The 16,811-nt window shown below is 39.0% G+C and overlaps 1 protein-coding gene across 1 annotated transcript in view; it reads right to left on the bottom strand.

The window, feature by feature from the left end:
• The window catches only part of LOC119901979 (corticotropin-releasing factor receptor 2), a 36,532-nt gene extending 20,331 nt beyond the window's left edge, over positions 1-16,201 (bottom strand). Inside the window, exons 1-2 of the mRNA XM_038717797.1 lie at positions 15,962-16,201; positions 15,727-15,846 (exon numbers count right to left, since the gene is read on the bottom strand). Of these exons, the coding sequence (XP_038573725.1) occupies positions 15,727-15,846; positions 15,962-16,082 (241 nt within the window). The 5' untranslated portion in view covers positions 16,083-16,201. The remainder of the gene's footprint in view (positions 1-15,726; positions 15,847-15,961) is intronic.
• Between the last annotated feature and the right edge of the window lie 610 nt (positions 16,202-16,811).

The raw sequence follows: 16,811 nt of genomic DNA, 5'->3' as shown, positions 1-16,811 counted from the left end.
AGCTTATGACAAATTACCCACTTGCTTCAGTTGTTGTGTGAAATAGTCAGTTAAGCTCTAGCCTTCTATTTGGATGAGTTTCAAATTGTAGTAAAGATCAAAGGCTATAATAACTCAAAGTGGAGTGATTAAAACAGCTCATGCGAGCTGTACACCTGAGCCAGTTATGGCAGCGTTTCCTTCGAGCCATTTGAAATTTAATTTCATGAGCTGGGGACAAAGTAAACTAGGCCATACCATAACAGCATGGCAATCCCACAGCTCATTGCAGTTTGGTATTTCAGTTAGGCAACAAGAAGTGGAGCAGAGCTGCCATGTAGCATATGTGACGGAAGCCAGCGAGGCTGTGCAATGAGTAAAAACCTCACTCCCTGACACCTTAAGAGACGCACTGGTAAGCAATGCCAGAGCCCATAGGTTTTAGCCTGCTGGTCAGCGTGTCCGCCTCCCTTACCAGAGGTTACCAGTTCGGGTCACGTCTCATGGCAGTAAACTTTTTCAGCTTCCACAAGCACTGCTCCTTCCTCCTTGTGGATAGATACTGCCTTGCAACGGGTTTCCATATTGCGCTTAGGGGCGTTACTAAGTGCACTATATTCAGTACATAGTCAAGGGGGTATCACAAACCGACCAAGTACGGAGAAGAGACCTGGCAGTGAGTGTTGCGGTCCAGCCAGCACTTTTAGCTTCTACTGTACCCACTTTTAGAATAAGAGTTTCTTCACAGCTGCTGGATGAGCCAAGAACTTAATGTTACACTGACTTTTAAATCTATGCTTTTATTATGACCAATGAAGGTCTCTGTTAGTAACGCAACAAAGCACAAATGTGTTTAAGAATAACTTCTCTAACATCTGCCAAAGCTTTCTTTACCTTCCTTCCACCCAGTAATGTATCATATAGGAAGCGAGTTGAAAGCTCTGACATTTACATTTTACTCATTTAGCTGACGCTTTTATCCAAAATGACTTTCAATTGCTATATATGTAAGAGGTTACCCGCCTCTGGAGCAACTCGGGGTTAAGTGTCTTGCCGACACCACAAGCATGTGCATTGTCCACTGCTCCATCATCACCCATTACTGTACTGCAGGGGAACTCAACTTTACTTATCAAAATCTATATACAGGTCTTTGCATCACACCTGCATATGTGAAAATGCATAAAGCCTTTGGTGAGGCTACAGAGTGATTGAAAATTGGATAATATACCTGGAGTGATGTCACTTGAGTCAGCTTCAGATGGATTTGAAGACTACAAGTTACAAAATGCAAGAAATCTGGGGATGTAGAGTTAGAACGAAGTGAGATTACCAGACGTCTGTGGCCCACTCCTGATCTCTGCTTGAGTCTAGCAACTCAAAGCTACATTAGCCACTACTAGCATAACACACCTGAATCTCTGACTGAACTGGCTGTGGTCGAGTTGCATTGTGGGTAACGTAGGTGCTATAGTTTTGACAAGGAAGAAGAATGCATGGGATAAAAATGTCTCTGCTTGTGCTGCATTGATTTTTATCCTCTTTTTTTAACTGCCCATCATGAGTCAGACAAGATTATGGAGGTGTAATGTTAAACCAGTGGACTTCTCTTTTCAGCTTTGTCTTCATACTAAAGAATTGTAAGTATAAACCATTTCCTTGTGTGTGTAAGAGCTGCGTTGGAAAATGTGTGTAAACTTATAAGAGCATTCATAGAATTTATGTTAGAAAATAGTTGTTGTTTTTTACATTGTCAGGATGGGTCTTCCCATTTTTGTGCCTGCATCTCATCTCCAAGTCTGTTGTTTTTTGTTTTTTTGTTTTCAACAACCACTCCTGACCTTTTTTTCTTAGATGCCAAGGTGTCCTTTTCAAAGGGCAAATAAAAACATTTTTTTTCTTTTCCTCGTGTTACTTGTGTTTATCATCTATCTGGAAAAGAAATGACCTAAATTATATGTTTGCCCAAAACAAATATCAGACTGCCTCCAATTTCCTAAAAATCACATATTTATGAATCAGATGACCTGTGGTTCAGATCATAAATTGTTCTCCAGAGTCTCCAGTGAGTCTAACCTAACTAACATGCCTACATCACATTAGAATGCAACTGTTCCCAAGCCCTTGATTAACCCAAGTTTGATCAAACCCAACATGGCAGCTGCACCACTTGACAAAAAAAAATACTGTCCCACCCTTGTCACATTCACTCTGTTTTCATTCACTTTGTCAGAGGTGCTGATCCTTTTCAAAGCAAAACAAAGTCCCTGGCTCTTTGGCATTATCAGCACACGCTCCAAAAATGGCTGGATTACCTATAAAACGTTTCTTTGAGGTTTATCCTGAGGAGGTACTGAAGCTCCAGACTATGTTTGATCACAAGTCCCATATACATTACAAAGTGTTAAAGCTCATCCCTCTGGGTAAATGCTTTATGGTGATATTGCTGCAATTTAACTCATATACTATGAGCTTTTACATTTTCAGATATTTGCATTTGACTGTTGACTAATTAGCACTTCATTGCTTAAATATGCTAAAGGAAAAAAGCCCATAACTTCTCCTGTCTTACTTAAAAAATCTGTTTGTTTTCAGGGATTATTTATGCATCTAATTATGTCCTTTTAATTGCTCCTTGGAAAACTAAGTTGTTGTATTAATCTGCATATGAAATAAAAAATTTATAAAATCTAATACACATTTGACAAACTATGCTGAATGTTTTTTTTCTAACACATGGTTTCTAAAAAGGGAACAGCCCAAGGGGAAGAATAGTGCTAAAGAAAGATGTTCAAGCTTTTCCTGTCTCATACACATTTGTGGCTTGAGCCGAAATGTTACATATTTTTGCTGAGAATTAGACACATCTAATTTACAATACATGTTGGAAACATCACTAACATGAGTGTAGATTTTAATTGAATAACAGACCATCATTTAATTGCATTTCCAGTGCATCTCCATTAATTGTATATTGACTTGTTAGGGTTACGATTAGGCTCTAGAAATGCTGCACCATATTTAATGAGATAAATTTCTCAGTGTCTGAAACCTGATGCAGCTACATAGATGACAAAACCACACAAGGCTCAGGTCAACCTACCCTGAGCCAATCAACAAGAGATGGTCGGCAATAGGCGGCCCGCGGGACAAAGTTGGCCCGCCAGCAATAATGCCTGGGCCATGGCCAGATTACTTCAATAGCAGCAAAAAAACAAACATTGTAGTGACTGGTGCTGAAACAGATCTCAGTCACATAATCACTTCTTCTTAAGTGATTGTGCCTACAGAATAAAAGTTCATGCATGGGTGCCACTGAAAATCCTGGGGTGGCACACTAAACCAAAAGCCATAAATCACAGACTGAATTAATTTGTTTTTTTATTTTACAGTTAATGTTAGGCCTACTAGTTGTCTAATGTCCGTAGACTAAACCAGTACAATTAACATTCCATAAAAGTCCTGTTTAGTGTATTATCGCTATGTGTTAAGCAATAAACTGTTCTTTAAATAGGCTAGTTTACCTTTTCCATGAAAAGATAAATACAGCTTTTATTTGTAGGAGTGTATTGACGGGGAGGAACAAAACATTTACTGGTCTACTCAAGATTACACACATCATGGAGCTTAAAAATTATATATATTTTTCAATTCAAATTGAAATATACGATATGTGTCTGTATAGAGTTGTGTAATTATTTAGTAACATACTATTTCATAAGTTTGGTGTTATTATTGTTACAAACAACTACGATAGTTATTCTTGAAATATCCCACTTTTTAACCACCGATTTGACCAGTGTCATATTTATACGTAAAAATAGTGGGGCACCAACCATTTCAAAACATAGATACCAGTAAAACTACCATACTCTCTCTTGCTACTGTGTTTTTTAACATCAGCAAACAGCATGGCTCCACAAAACACAGCGAGAGGAGACAAAGAAGCTCAACACCGCTGAAGTCAACAAGGACACACATAGACAACATTTTAGGGATCCAGAGATGCAAATGCTCCATATTTGTATAGTCTTTTCGACCACTCAGAGCACATTTACACTACATAACCATTCACTCACTGAGCCCATCATGCTGACAGAAACTAGCATACACTGGTGGACGTCCACCGGGGGCAATTCAGGGTTCAGTATCTTGCCCAAGGACTCTTCAACATGCAGCCTGGAGGACCCGGGGATTGAACTGCCGATTTCCCGATTAACGGGCAACCCTCTCTACCTCCTGAGCCACAGTCGCCCCGGATCCTACAATCATAATGGAAAGAATATATAAAATAATACATATCCCATTCCCAGTTCATACAGCGCAGCGAGCCAGCATATTGGCCTAATAATCCCGGATAATAAACCACTATGAAAGTGGCTATACAACAACATTATGACAACAACCGTAATTCGTAGCCTAGTCTCAACCGATCCAGCACAACAATTTGCCCAGTCAGGATGACACACACACAGTACAATACACAAAACTGTGTAGCAGTATGACAAACTTATTATAAACTAGCCAGGCTACTAACTGTCTCTGTACATTAATTAATTTACACTTTTCTTTCTTCTGCAGTTTGTCGCTATACCTCCAAAGAAAACACACACATTCAGCACAACACCGGTATACTCCGATCTGCTCTGCCTGTTAGTCCTGCCCCTTAACCAGTCACAATTTTAGAAACGTGATTGCCATCTACATGGACAAATCAGAGGCCTCTCCTAAAATAAACATCATAGTCTGTCACAGCTCAGGGTCAGAGGTTACCCTCTTAAAGTGACAGGGCCTAATATGACAACACTTGTATGCTGCTATTCACCTTTTAACTCAAATGCAGGGGTTACATAATATATACAGTATATAGCATTTTATGCTCTGTTTAACGGCGTGTGATCGGGGGGGATTAAAATGAACTGTGGTTAACCACAGTGCCAGCTGACACACATGCCAACATGTGAATGGGGAGTACTGGCACCTATTATTAGGCTACTTCAAAAACTAGGATTTAATAGCCGAAAATTGCACTTGGCAAAAATAGCTAATTGGGCCATATTTTTGGAGATTTTACATGGAATGGGAGGGGGTCCAAGTGTAAATACTTAAAACGTGGTTTGAGGTGTGTATGAAAAAGATCTTTGTTTTAAAAAGCTATTGACAAAAATCTGAAATGCTGCTCTGGAAAATTTGCATACAGTTTTGACATGGTACCTAACTTTAGCTCTTCAGTTTCCCATCTGCATCATGGAAAGTCATGCTGCTTTGGCTATAAGCAGTTTGTATCGGCAACAATCACCTGGATTACTTTGATGCTCCAGGAGGTCTGAATCCAAAGATTATGAGCCAAGATCTGAAGGTAAAACTTGTTGAACGGATATTACTACAAATTTTGGATGTTGCTCATACCTGTTCAGAGTGCATTATGATAGAAAGATAGGTAGATAGATAGAAACTGATAGAAACTGCTCAATCACATACACGGACTTAAAGTGTTATGTAATTGCAACCTAAGGGAAATACACAGATTTTATTCCCCAGAAAGGGGCTTATTAGGTCATCCAACGATCAAGCCAAATTACAGTGGCTGACAAAGGCAGACGCACTACCACTTAAGAAAATATGCGAATAGACAAAACACAAGGAAATTTCAGAAAACATCTTCATCAATTTGACAACACAGTCCGGGTCTGTGTCATCCATTCATTGTTTTTCTGTTATTTTGTTTTGTCTGATCTGCCGCATGCACAATAGTCCAAAAGCCAAAGATAATGATATTAAAGAGAGGAAAGCTAATTAGTGAGTGTTAGCATGATAACACACCAAGATACTGAACACATCAGCACTGCTGTGTGTGAAGTATGTCCTCACAGAGCCAAAAGCTAAGTAGACTTCTTCCTAAACGACCATTCTCTTTCTTGATATGACCCCAAGTATAATTGTTGAAAGTATGTCATAACGACTGTTCTACCAAACTGCAATCTCTCAAACCTTTTGTTGTTTGTCATTTCAAAGCAGCATCTTGTTTCAGATCAGATCAGAGATCAATACAAACTGCACACTTACAACCCAATCTAACACAACACAGTATTTTGGCCTTGTGTCACACATTGTCATTTATGATGTGTTATATTTTCTTAAGGACTCAGAATAAAACTGCTGTCTGTGTGACTTGGCAACCTGAACCGGAGGGCCCTGCTGTACGGCAGGGTTGCAGAGGATATTTCCAGAGACTGCGCAACTTTGTTGTAGCTTGTTCAGTTTAGGAACCAAATTGAAATACCTTGGAGTAGGATGTCAGCAGACAGTCAGAGGTTACTGTACACCTTTGTGAGATTTCTTTGTCATCTCTGTTGTGGATTTGAGGATATATTACATCTCTCAGCAAATGTATAGATGGGACTGAAGCATCATTTTCCACATGAGGGGAGGGAACTATGACAGGCACTCATTATACTTGAGATGGTTCATTGAATTTCATAAATTAACTAATGGGAAGGAGCACTATGTACATACATGACATAAATTATGTATTACTTGCTTATGCCCTATGGCAAGGTTTTATAGCCAGTTAGACATTTAGACATTCATGCATCTAAACATCCCCTCTGGCAAAACATTAATCAATCTGATATGAATATGTTGTGTATTGTGTACTACTCAGATGTCTAATAGGGTAATTATTTTCAATGATAAGATCATTTAAAATAAAAGAATGAAAGTTGCTTTTCTAAGCTGGACTAAAAGGAAGGGGGCAGGTTTTGTTTAGGTTTCAGAGTCAGTCGGACGGAACTGGTGGACACACGCAAGAAGAAAGAGAGAGAGAGTACATAATACAACTGTTATTATTATTCCTCTAGATAAAGATTTTGTTTGCTTTCTCTAAAACAAAATATGCACATTTGGAAGGTTGTGGAGGTCTTTGCATAAAATTAAGTTTATGACCCCAGCTGGAGAACACGTCAGAGGCATGATGCACAGTTCAAGGTAAGATATATTCATTAATATGAATATTTTTTTATGGCTATTACAAGGTTACAAAAAGAAAAATATGCTCTATGGTTACATTAGTTCAAATAAACAAATGTTTTTCATTTATATTTCAAAATTCTTGATAAGTCACTGTAATACCAATATGTGCATACATTTAATGCTCAATAGTAGCCATGCTATGCCTAATTCTACAAACAGGGCTAGATTCTTATCAATTATTTGTGTTGATTATTTTCTTGATTTATCCTTTTTGGTCCGTAAAGTGTCAGAAAATAGAGAAATTTATCCCAAAAGTAGAAACCAGCAAATATTCACATTTGGGAAGGTGAAATCAGAAGTTTGGGATTTTTCTTCTTAAAGTCGCAGTCATGCCAGGAAGTGAGGCGCACTTACAGTAAGAACAGTGATTTTAACCTAATACTCATGTCTGCAAGATAACATGGTCACAAAAAAATGGTAAAAATGTTTACCATGTTCAACATCTTAGATCAGTTTGCCTGCATCACACACAGCCCACACACCCACCAGTCAGCTCAGGGACTCTGTGGTGGCATTTCAAATACCACATGTGTAAATATTTTGTCATTGACATTAAATGATGCCTAAATTAGCTGAATGTTACTCCTTCATGTTATTCATTCGCATACATTTCAAAAGTTGACGAAAGAAATTCTGAATGGTAGACACAGTGGCAGGCAGAGAAAAAAGATAATTGTCTGGAAAACATGAATGTGTGTACAAAGTTTTGTGCCAACCCATCACAAGAAGATTTTACTCAGTGACATGCTCTGTTGTGACAACAGTCGGTACACTCCTTACAGCACACACTGTGGAAACACATTTCCCCATTGGGGACATTAAAGACAGAGTAGAAGGACTGTTGATATTTGAACTCTACAGCCAAACAAATACACCCCTCTCTTCAGTGCACCCTCAGAAGCTGGAGCTGGAGTCCAGCACGTTCCCCCTGTTTTCATACCAGAAACAAAGCAGAGGCCTAGCAAACCGTGAAGAAATAATCACTGAATATCTTTTTTTTACGGTATTGCTACAGGAAAAATCATGAAATCACCAAACTATCGGCACTGTGAATATCATGAATTTCAAAATGTCATGGCAATCCATTTAATAGTTGCTTAGATATTTCAGTGGTGGACCGACTGACCCACATAGAGCCATGGTGCTAGTATAGCTAAAAATCCATAAATAAATTGATGAAAGCTCTTGAACAATTGGATCATTTCAACACCAAGTTTAATCATTTGGATGGTTGGACCAGTAAAGGTTTGGATTAAAGTACAACAGTGGCTTCACTGCAGATCACAAAATGAACAATTGCAATGAAATGGAGTTTGGGAAACTGTCTGTCTATCTCCTTTTGTTTAGCAGGCAAGACTGAATCTCTCTTAAAAACATCATGCCTTGAGTGATGACCACTGAAGCAGACAGACCAACACAGCCTGAGGAAGCTGGGTAATCTTTTACTCACAGCTGAGTCTCACACTTCCCTGTTCCTCTTCATGCCCTCATGACACATTAGGAATTACTACAGCCATAGGTCATAGATCCAAACGTTTGCTTGCATGGTTGCTGTCAAACTCTCACACCTCACAGCTGTACTAAAGTCAGTTGGTGAGAGAAAATGAGCAAAGCGCTGTGTGCTACATGTCTGTGGCCCTGAGGAAAACCATCAAGCCAAACATGGAGCATAGCGTGTCTGGATAATGAGTACATATTATGCCACATTACACAAAACAAAAACACTAACACTGAAAAACAAAATCAAACATTTAATTAGAGTTTTCATACGTTTGAGAGTGCTACACTGGAATATACTGCATGTTGTGTTGCGCATGGGAGACTTTTACTCCCTGACTTTAGACTCAAGGGCAGTGCCTCATCTCAGGCAACAGAAGTAAAACACAAAAACAACATTGACCTTCATGGAGGGGAAATTTTCAGTAGCTAGCTAAACATGCACATATGCATGCACAACTACAAATATGAAGTCACACACAAAAGCACATTTGGAAACGAATCTCCAAAAAAGCCCAAGATAAAAATGAGTGACTGCAGCACTGCAGAGGTGTTGTTGATCAATACCATTGTCGTTTGTTAACAAGATTTTAAGCTCTCTTAACAAGCAAACTGATCTGGCCTCTGAGTTTTGAGGTGTGAAAACACCAATTTGGGCTTGGGGCTTGAGGGTCGGAGTGGAAGGAATGGAAGACACCTACCATGGCTCCGCTACTCCACTAAATCATTTTTAGATGTTGTTTAAGTGTCACAAACAAAACAAAATAAGACGTTGAGACTTCACGTCTGAGATGAGGAATTTAATAATTAATATGTTCTTGTGTGTGTATATAATTAGTAGAATACCACTAAATAGTCACTGATTGTTGATGGATAGTCCTTTGTATAAATATGTATTGCAAGGGAAAGAATCAAAGTGGGACAATAAGACAGGGACACACAATAGCAACCATGGATGTATGTAGCCTACTGTCTGGTGGCTTAAAAAAGGTCTGTCTAAGGGAAGCTTGGTGCTGATTGGACCTCCCGGGGGACCTGGTGTGCAGTGGCTAGTGAAATGTTTGCTACACATGCTGACCTGAATTTGCTGACTGACTAACCTCTTACCCAGTCTCGCTGGGGAGAAGTAGATCAGAGAATTCAAAGGGGAAGAATCACCGCAGGAGAGGTACATTACAGAGGACTTTGGTGCATTCACTGGATTCAGCAAAGAAAAAGAGCACGGGTTGTAGCAGCCACGAGTGTGTGATTCTGAGCACATGTGAAGTCAACTGCATCATTGGGACTAGTGTCTAAAATAATATGTGGTGGTTTGGAAATTTCAAATCAGTAAGTATGAATGTGCACTTTGAAGTGTTGAGTAAGAATGTATCATTTATCCAACTTAATACATTTCATTTATCCAGAATGTATCATTTACTCAATGTGTCATCTATCAGTATGTTATGCCTTATGTTTTTTGTATAAGCATGTAACATCCCTAGGTAGATCTGAGTGTTAAACTGAACTCTGAGGTGCCACTCAACTCTTTGCATAAGACCAAAGTTGACAGGCCAAGAGATATGACCCCCTCATAAGTGTTCAGTGGAATGTGTGTAATAGGGATGGGTCAAAAAGGGCATGCAATTAAAAGCATATGCATCTGAGAAATATGACTTAGATACTACTCGGTGGGAGAGGAGAAAAGATCGTGTACCCAGATATTATATTATTTCTGGACTACATATCTATGACAGAAGGTATGCGGATGGGGACATAGATCTCCATACCTGTGACAGATATTACGGTTACGGAGACATAGATCGTTTTTTTAAAAATAGGGCCTATAAATTTGGAAGCTACTGGTATATGACCAGAGACGCTCTTAAGGGGGCCCAAACTCTGGGAAGTGACTGACCCGAGAGTTTACTGGTGTCTTATAACACATAAATGTCTTAAAAATTTTACGACTACGAAATAGTACCCTCAGATAATGTGTTTATACAGTTAACTGACAATAAAGATGAATTTATGTTTTTAAGGAGAATAGAAGAATTAGGATTTTAAGGGAGTATAATATTACAGGAACGGGGTTTTTAAGACGGTCATAAAAGAAAACATCAAAGAAGAGATTTAAACCAGTAGAACTAATTAATGGCCACATTAAATTGAAAAATAGGCAGGTATCTCGCAGGGGCCCCACCTCCCTGGGGAGAGCCCAGGGCTATATAATGAGAAGCTCCACACCATGTTTTCAGTGTGCCTTACCAGTCAGTTAGCTAAGGCTTGCTCTGGTTTTGTCTTGCTTTGACAATAAACTCTATTGCATCGATCTCTGACCGACTCCAGTAACTTCTTTCGAACTCCAAGTGTTATCTACCAGCAATACTTGTTAAGTATTGAGGACAGATCTGGACTTCCAGCGGGCCTGAGTCTAGTGTTTTGTCCCTCTACAGAAGTAGCAAGCCTGCACATGTCAATTAAACTCAATTTCACAAATCACAAATTTGCCTCAAGGGGATAAGGAAAAACTCCCCCCCCAAAAAAACTTTTAACGGGGAAAAATCTAAGAAACCTCAGGACACGCAACAGAGGAGGGATCCCTCTCCCAGGATGTACAGACATGCAATAGATGTCATGTAAAATTACAGTATGGACAATCAGTATAATACATAGCTTATAAACATACATTATAAGATTTGTGCACACAGCTCTGTCCTCCAATGTCACTTGTGGCTCTTGAACACTTTCAATTAGCGAAATAACACATCTACAGTAAATGACACATCTATGAAAACTAGAATTTTTTTTAGGAGAAAAATGGCTGTTTTATGCAGGTGTTTGGTTCTTTCTCACGCCTAATGAGAAGAGTTAAATCTTTAGCCTGTCTCTGTTTATAGCTTCAAGTTTGCTTCTGAAAAACGAGGCAATGTTCCACAGTAATCTCTGATGAAAAAAAAAAAAAGGATTGAGCTGTTTCCCCAGAAGGCAGCGCTCCAGCAGCCACACTCTCTTTCTGAGCCCGAGACACACCACAGCGTTGATACATCTTGGACTTTATTAATCATGATAAGAGAATCAATAAAGTTCTATTGTAGAAACAGCAATCCTGCCTTTGAGCTGTGTTGACTAGAAAAGTACATTATGTGCTGATAAGATGTCTCCTCAGTGACAATGAACAGAGGCCCACAGGGATGGAGTGAGTTTACCAAAGGAGGGAAAGTGATTCACCAAATAATTACAGTTACACTCTGAGAGTCTGAACAGAGAAAACACACAGTTCACTGAGATATGGCTTGAATTTGAAAAACTGACACACTGGTGTTGTCATTCATCTATACTGCTGTGAACACTTTGTCTTGCCTGCAGCCTGACAGAAAACACATCATATGGCAGTTCCAAAGCAGAGAGAATGAACGACAGTAAGTCACATCCAACCACTCTGCCACAACTGTCACGATGGGCATTTCATGTAAACCAGAGAGTTGAATAAATGCGCCAAAAAAAAACAAAAAAAACGATGGGACAGGAAGGTTTAAAAATGCATAAACCTCTTAAGCCACTCTGCACAGACATTAATATTTATATATGTTTGAAGAAATGGAAAGGAATTTACAGTCCCTTACCTGAGTGGGCCTGTTAAGCCTGTGAAACCTGATTGTGTGAATTGCAACATTCTGCTGACACTAAACTTACTCAGCTGTTCATTTTAAAGTACTACAAAAACCTAGGAGGTTACATACAAGATATTACATTTACTATATATCCTCCAGTGTTTAACAACTGGCAGTACAAAGCACAGGGCTTTGTCCATAACATTTAACAGTAGTCCATCTTGGGTCATGATTTACTAATATGCACGCCTGTAGCATAAAATGTTTAGCTCAGAGACATTCCAAGGAGACAGATGAAACGCAATCTATTGTTAGTCCCATTTTTAGTCCCCTGCATGTAGCCAATGTGAGAGACAAAATAAACAGAAACAAAAAATAACATTGCAGCAAAAGTGTGCAGTAACTTTGCATCGATTTTTCTAATTCCACTTTATTCTGTGACTCTGTGTGTAACTGCCTGTGTTGATTAACACCTGCTCATGTGAAGTTAGAGCCTACGTCTATTCTTAGTCTGACCTACTTTGTAAACCAAATTTTTATTTATCCATGGCTGCAAATGGGTGTAGCTAATGTGACCCAGCAGGATCAAGATTATCAACGCCATTGTCTCAGGATCCATGTCACTTTGTTGTGAAAACATGCAGCATCCTGTGACTTGAGTATCAATTATGCAATTATGAGTTTTGTAAAAAGCTTCCCTGCTGTGTTTAACCAGAATCTATTTAATACACTTTGCACTAAAACATTCACCCTAATACAGTGAATTTAACAGATCGGAAGTCATTAAAATGTAACATGGACAATTCTGTCTTTGAGGAAATAAATCAACTCTGCTTCATTTTTACTGTCATCACCATTGTGATGTAAAGTAATTTGAAGAACCCCATTATCTTTAAACAGGGAAGAATGGAAAAATGCATTAGCACTAGTGAGTGAGTAGTTGAGATCTACAGATCTCAGAGTTCCACAGTGCATACAGATGTGTTAAAACATCAACAGGATGTCATGGCACAACGTGACAGTGCAAGATACAGTATTATGAAAGAAAGCATAACATTCAAAACACATACTGCAGCCAATTAAATATTTAGCTAAGTGAATAAGTGCATTTCCCAAAATGTTTAACTATTCCTTTAATATTAACTCTGCCCCTTCTCTGATCCTACTTCAGCAATTACTGTAAGGTGCCTTTTATCTCTTTAGATGCTCTAGTAGTGGCTAGCAGAGGACAACTAGGCAGACAACTTGAATGTTTCTAATGCTTGTTGCTTTGCAAATGTGACACATCAGAAAAAATACCATACTGAGTAAAATACTAAACGAATGAAGTGCATGCTAAGGCTAAGCATGCAATTTCAACACATCATGCTGCAGTCCCATACTCCATGCTCATATGCATTGTTGCCATAATGATTTCTGTGTTTTTTTCACATATGACAATTGATCAGAGACAGCTAAACTAATCGAGTCTGCCACAGTGTTGCTAATACAAAATTATATGATCCAATAGTACACTATCTTCTGCTACAATGGAACTTGTGAAAGATGCTGTAAAATATGTTGCATTACATGTCTGCAAAGTGGACAAACTAAAAATTCCCTCATATTCTTTCCTACTTTGTCTCTTGTCTAAAACCTCTTCCATAAAATGCAATGATGTTTATAGAAATAAGCTTTATGGCAGCTTATTTCATGCACATTACAGACCAATCTGTGGTCAAATAAATTGACACTTTTAATTCTTTATGTTGTTGATGCTGCAAGAACAAAACAATCTGCAGTCAGAAAGACTGATTCCTGTAATTATCTTACTCAGGAGCTCTACACTGGGGAACAAAGAAATCTGTCACCTGTTTCATTCTACCTCAGAAGTGTAACGTGACTTCATTTTCCAAAAATAGTTTATTTTCTCTCTGATTTTTGTACTTCTTATTTCCTACTTGATGCATCAGACATGTTAAAACAGCCACCTTATCATCCCAAGCGAACAAAAAATGCCATTATACTCCACTGAATTTCACAAGCCTATTGTTTGATTGGAAGATCGGTTTCAAAGAAATATTCAGTCAGTGCTGTCTCAACCCAATATTTAAGCCTCAGCTGTCACACGTATTACATCAATCCACAAGAGTGTCAATAAATGAAGGTATGTCAGAGAGGGCACATATTGTCATGGCATATGACATGTGTCACTGAGAACCAGCAGAGCAATTGGGGAATCAATGCAATAAGAAGGGACTAGGCAGACAGCACGGTGTGCGTGAGTGTGTGTGGTGGTGGGTTACTTGGTAATGACACTGCACCTGAGCCTGTAGATGTATACATATAGCTGTGCTGAATAAAAAACCCCGGCTCCTGACACTTTTACTCTGTCAGCCTGCCCCTGTGCTCAGTGCATCATAGGAGTTATTTTCTGATGTTATTTTGTGAAATGAATACTGTAATTTACTTTTTTGAGTATGTCAGCAACAACTTCATCAGTCTTCAGATGATTAATACAGGGGGTAAAGAACATGTCAGTGTTGGGATGGTAGAGAGTTGTTGTATGCTGTTCTCAGCTCTTGGTACAAATGTTGGCTGATACAGTTTGGGTTCAGAATTGCTCAGTCTTTCCAGCCAGCAGACAAAAACCTTCCCTTCAGCTTGCTGTTCAGTCAGCAGCAAGTTAAAAATGCTATTTTATGACTTAAAAGAAAAACCATAAACCATAAGAATATTTGAATCCACACTGAATGTGCTCTGTGATGACAGGTGTGGCTTAGCCTTCTGAAATAGCTGTGGGGTAGATTCAGAAAAATATATGTGATTGGAGCCCACTCCAGATTAGGTGGACAGAAGATTCTGCTGCATGGCTAACAGTCCTTTATGTTATGGAATAGTAGAGTGAAATGCATTCTGGTCAACTGAAGCTATTGTAAATATGTGACTCTGCATCTGATGACTTCTTCTTGTTATGATGCAATTCTTCTTTTTTGTTTATGATCATTAATTTCAAATTCATATTCTCTTAACTGTGCAGTTTACCACTGAAGGTTTTTATTCACTTTTACTTTTCTTTTTCGCTTGTGTGCTTCAATAGAAATATCTCAACAGTATGTCAAATCGTCCAAGTTTGGCAAGGTTGCTGAACAATCATTTAAATCCAATATAATCTAATAACAATTGTAATCACATCACATTTCAGTGATGTTGAAGTGATTTTTAGGCACATGGGTCCTTTAAACTTCCATGAACAGCACACATGCTCATTCTGATGCAGCAGTTCCAGTGACAGGAGGTGTAATGATCATTGAGATTCAGAGTCATCACTGCTTTACATGAGACCATAAGGGCTTCAACAGACCAAAAATAAATCACCCAATTCAAGATGAGAACATGATGAAACAGCACTAAGACACATTATGTTGGTGGATGCTGAATTTGTTTGATTATGCTTAAGGAGCAGACCTTGCATTTTCATGAAAATATAATATTTTACCTTTACCTGAAGCCAGAACATCTGTCTGTATTCTTTGATGTATTTTATCTCTTTTGTTTTTATAATTGACAAACCAATTATGTACACAATGTATAATGTCATAAATTCACAATGGGGTACTTTTGCCTTGGCCGCTAAATATCTTACTCGTTGTGTTGTACTTCACCCCGTTAATGTACTCAGGGCAGGGTCTCTCTACAATCCTCCCCGTGCTGGTCCGCGGCCAGCAGGTTCCAATCTCATCGGTAGTGGCATTGCAATATAAACCTTGGAGAAATAAAAACAATAAAAAAAATAAAAACAAACGGAAGACGTATTGTTTCCCTTATCCAAGACGCAACCTCAATAGTGAGAAAGAAAAAATGCAGGAATTCCATCTTACCATCAAAGCTCAGCAATGACAATGAAGCGTTTTCCAAAAAAGTGTCTTGGAAAGCATCTATTAAACTACAGTTTAAGTCCCCGAGCTCCCCAAATATGATCTGATAAATGGTAGCATCCATGGTGCGAGCCGTCGCTTTAAATAATGACAGATTAATTTCCACGTCCGAAAAGGGACGGCCACACCGAGCCCAGCGGTGTTCACGGGCTTGTGATTCGGAGCAACAGTAATGACAAGTACAGAGCGCAGCGCTCCTGCTGGGATCCGCGTGCCTGGCCAATCAGAGCCGCGTATCCGCACATTCATCCACGTGCTGCAGCAACCCGGTGAAAGACAGCCGACACATCAAATTGACCACATTATAAGCTTTGTCAATCGGACATTTCACACCAGCCACCCACCTGTCCTGTTTAGTTATATGGGGGAAAGTCGCTGTATTCAGATGAAAGTAACGTGTGACATGCAGCGCCTATAGAATAAACATGTACATAGGCCTACATGTTGATGCATGTGGATGTTGCCTGAATGTGTACTCAAGATATTAAGCAGTTAATCAGCTGCAAAGTACCAAAAGCGGAACAATACAGGCCACTAAATGCAATAAATGTGATTGTCGGGTTTTATCTTTCACTTATCACCAAACTGAAAGTTTAAATGGGTCGCTAACCTCCAGTCCATTTGCCTTTGATTTAGAACTTCTAGTTAACAGAGTTAACTTACTGTATGTGTCTGTCCTATTAGTGAATTTACCTAATTTCCAGGTAATGTTTATGAACACACCTGGCAAGTATTCCTAGCAACGCATATTGGACAAATACACCCATATTGGACAAATCTGTAACTCAGGATT

This window comes from Micropterus salmoides, unplaced genomic scaffold (assembly GCF_014851395.1).
Source record: "Micropterus salmoides isolate LMB-PRFRI ecotype aquatic unplaced genomic scaffold, ASM1485139v1 Ms_hic_scaffold_14, whole genome shotgun sequence".
Classification (NCBI taxonomy): Eukaryota; Metazoa; Chordata; class Actinopteri; order Centrarchiformes; family Centrarchidae; genus Micropterus; species Micropterus salmoides.
Note: the sequence above shows the minus strand (reverse complement) of the source record. Positions and strands in the feature narration are given on the sequence as shown.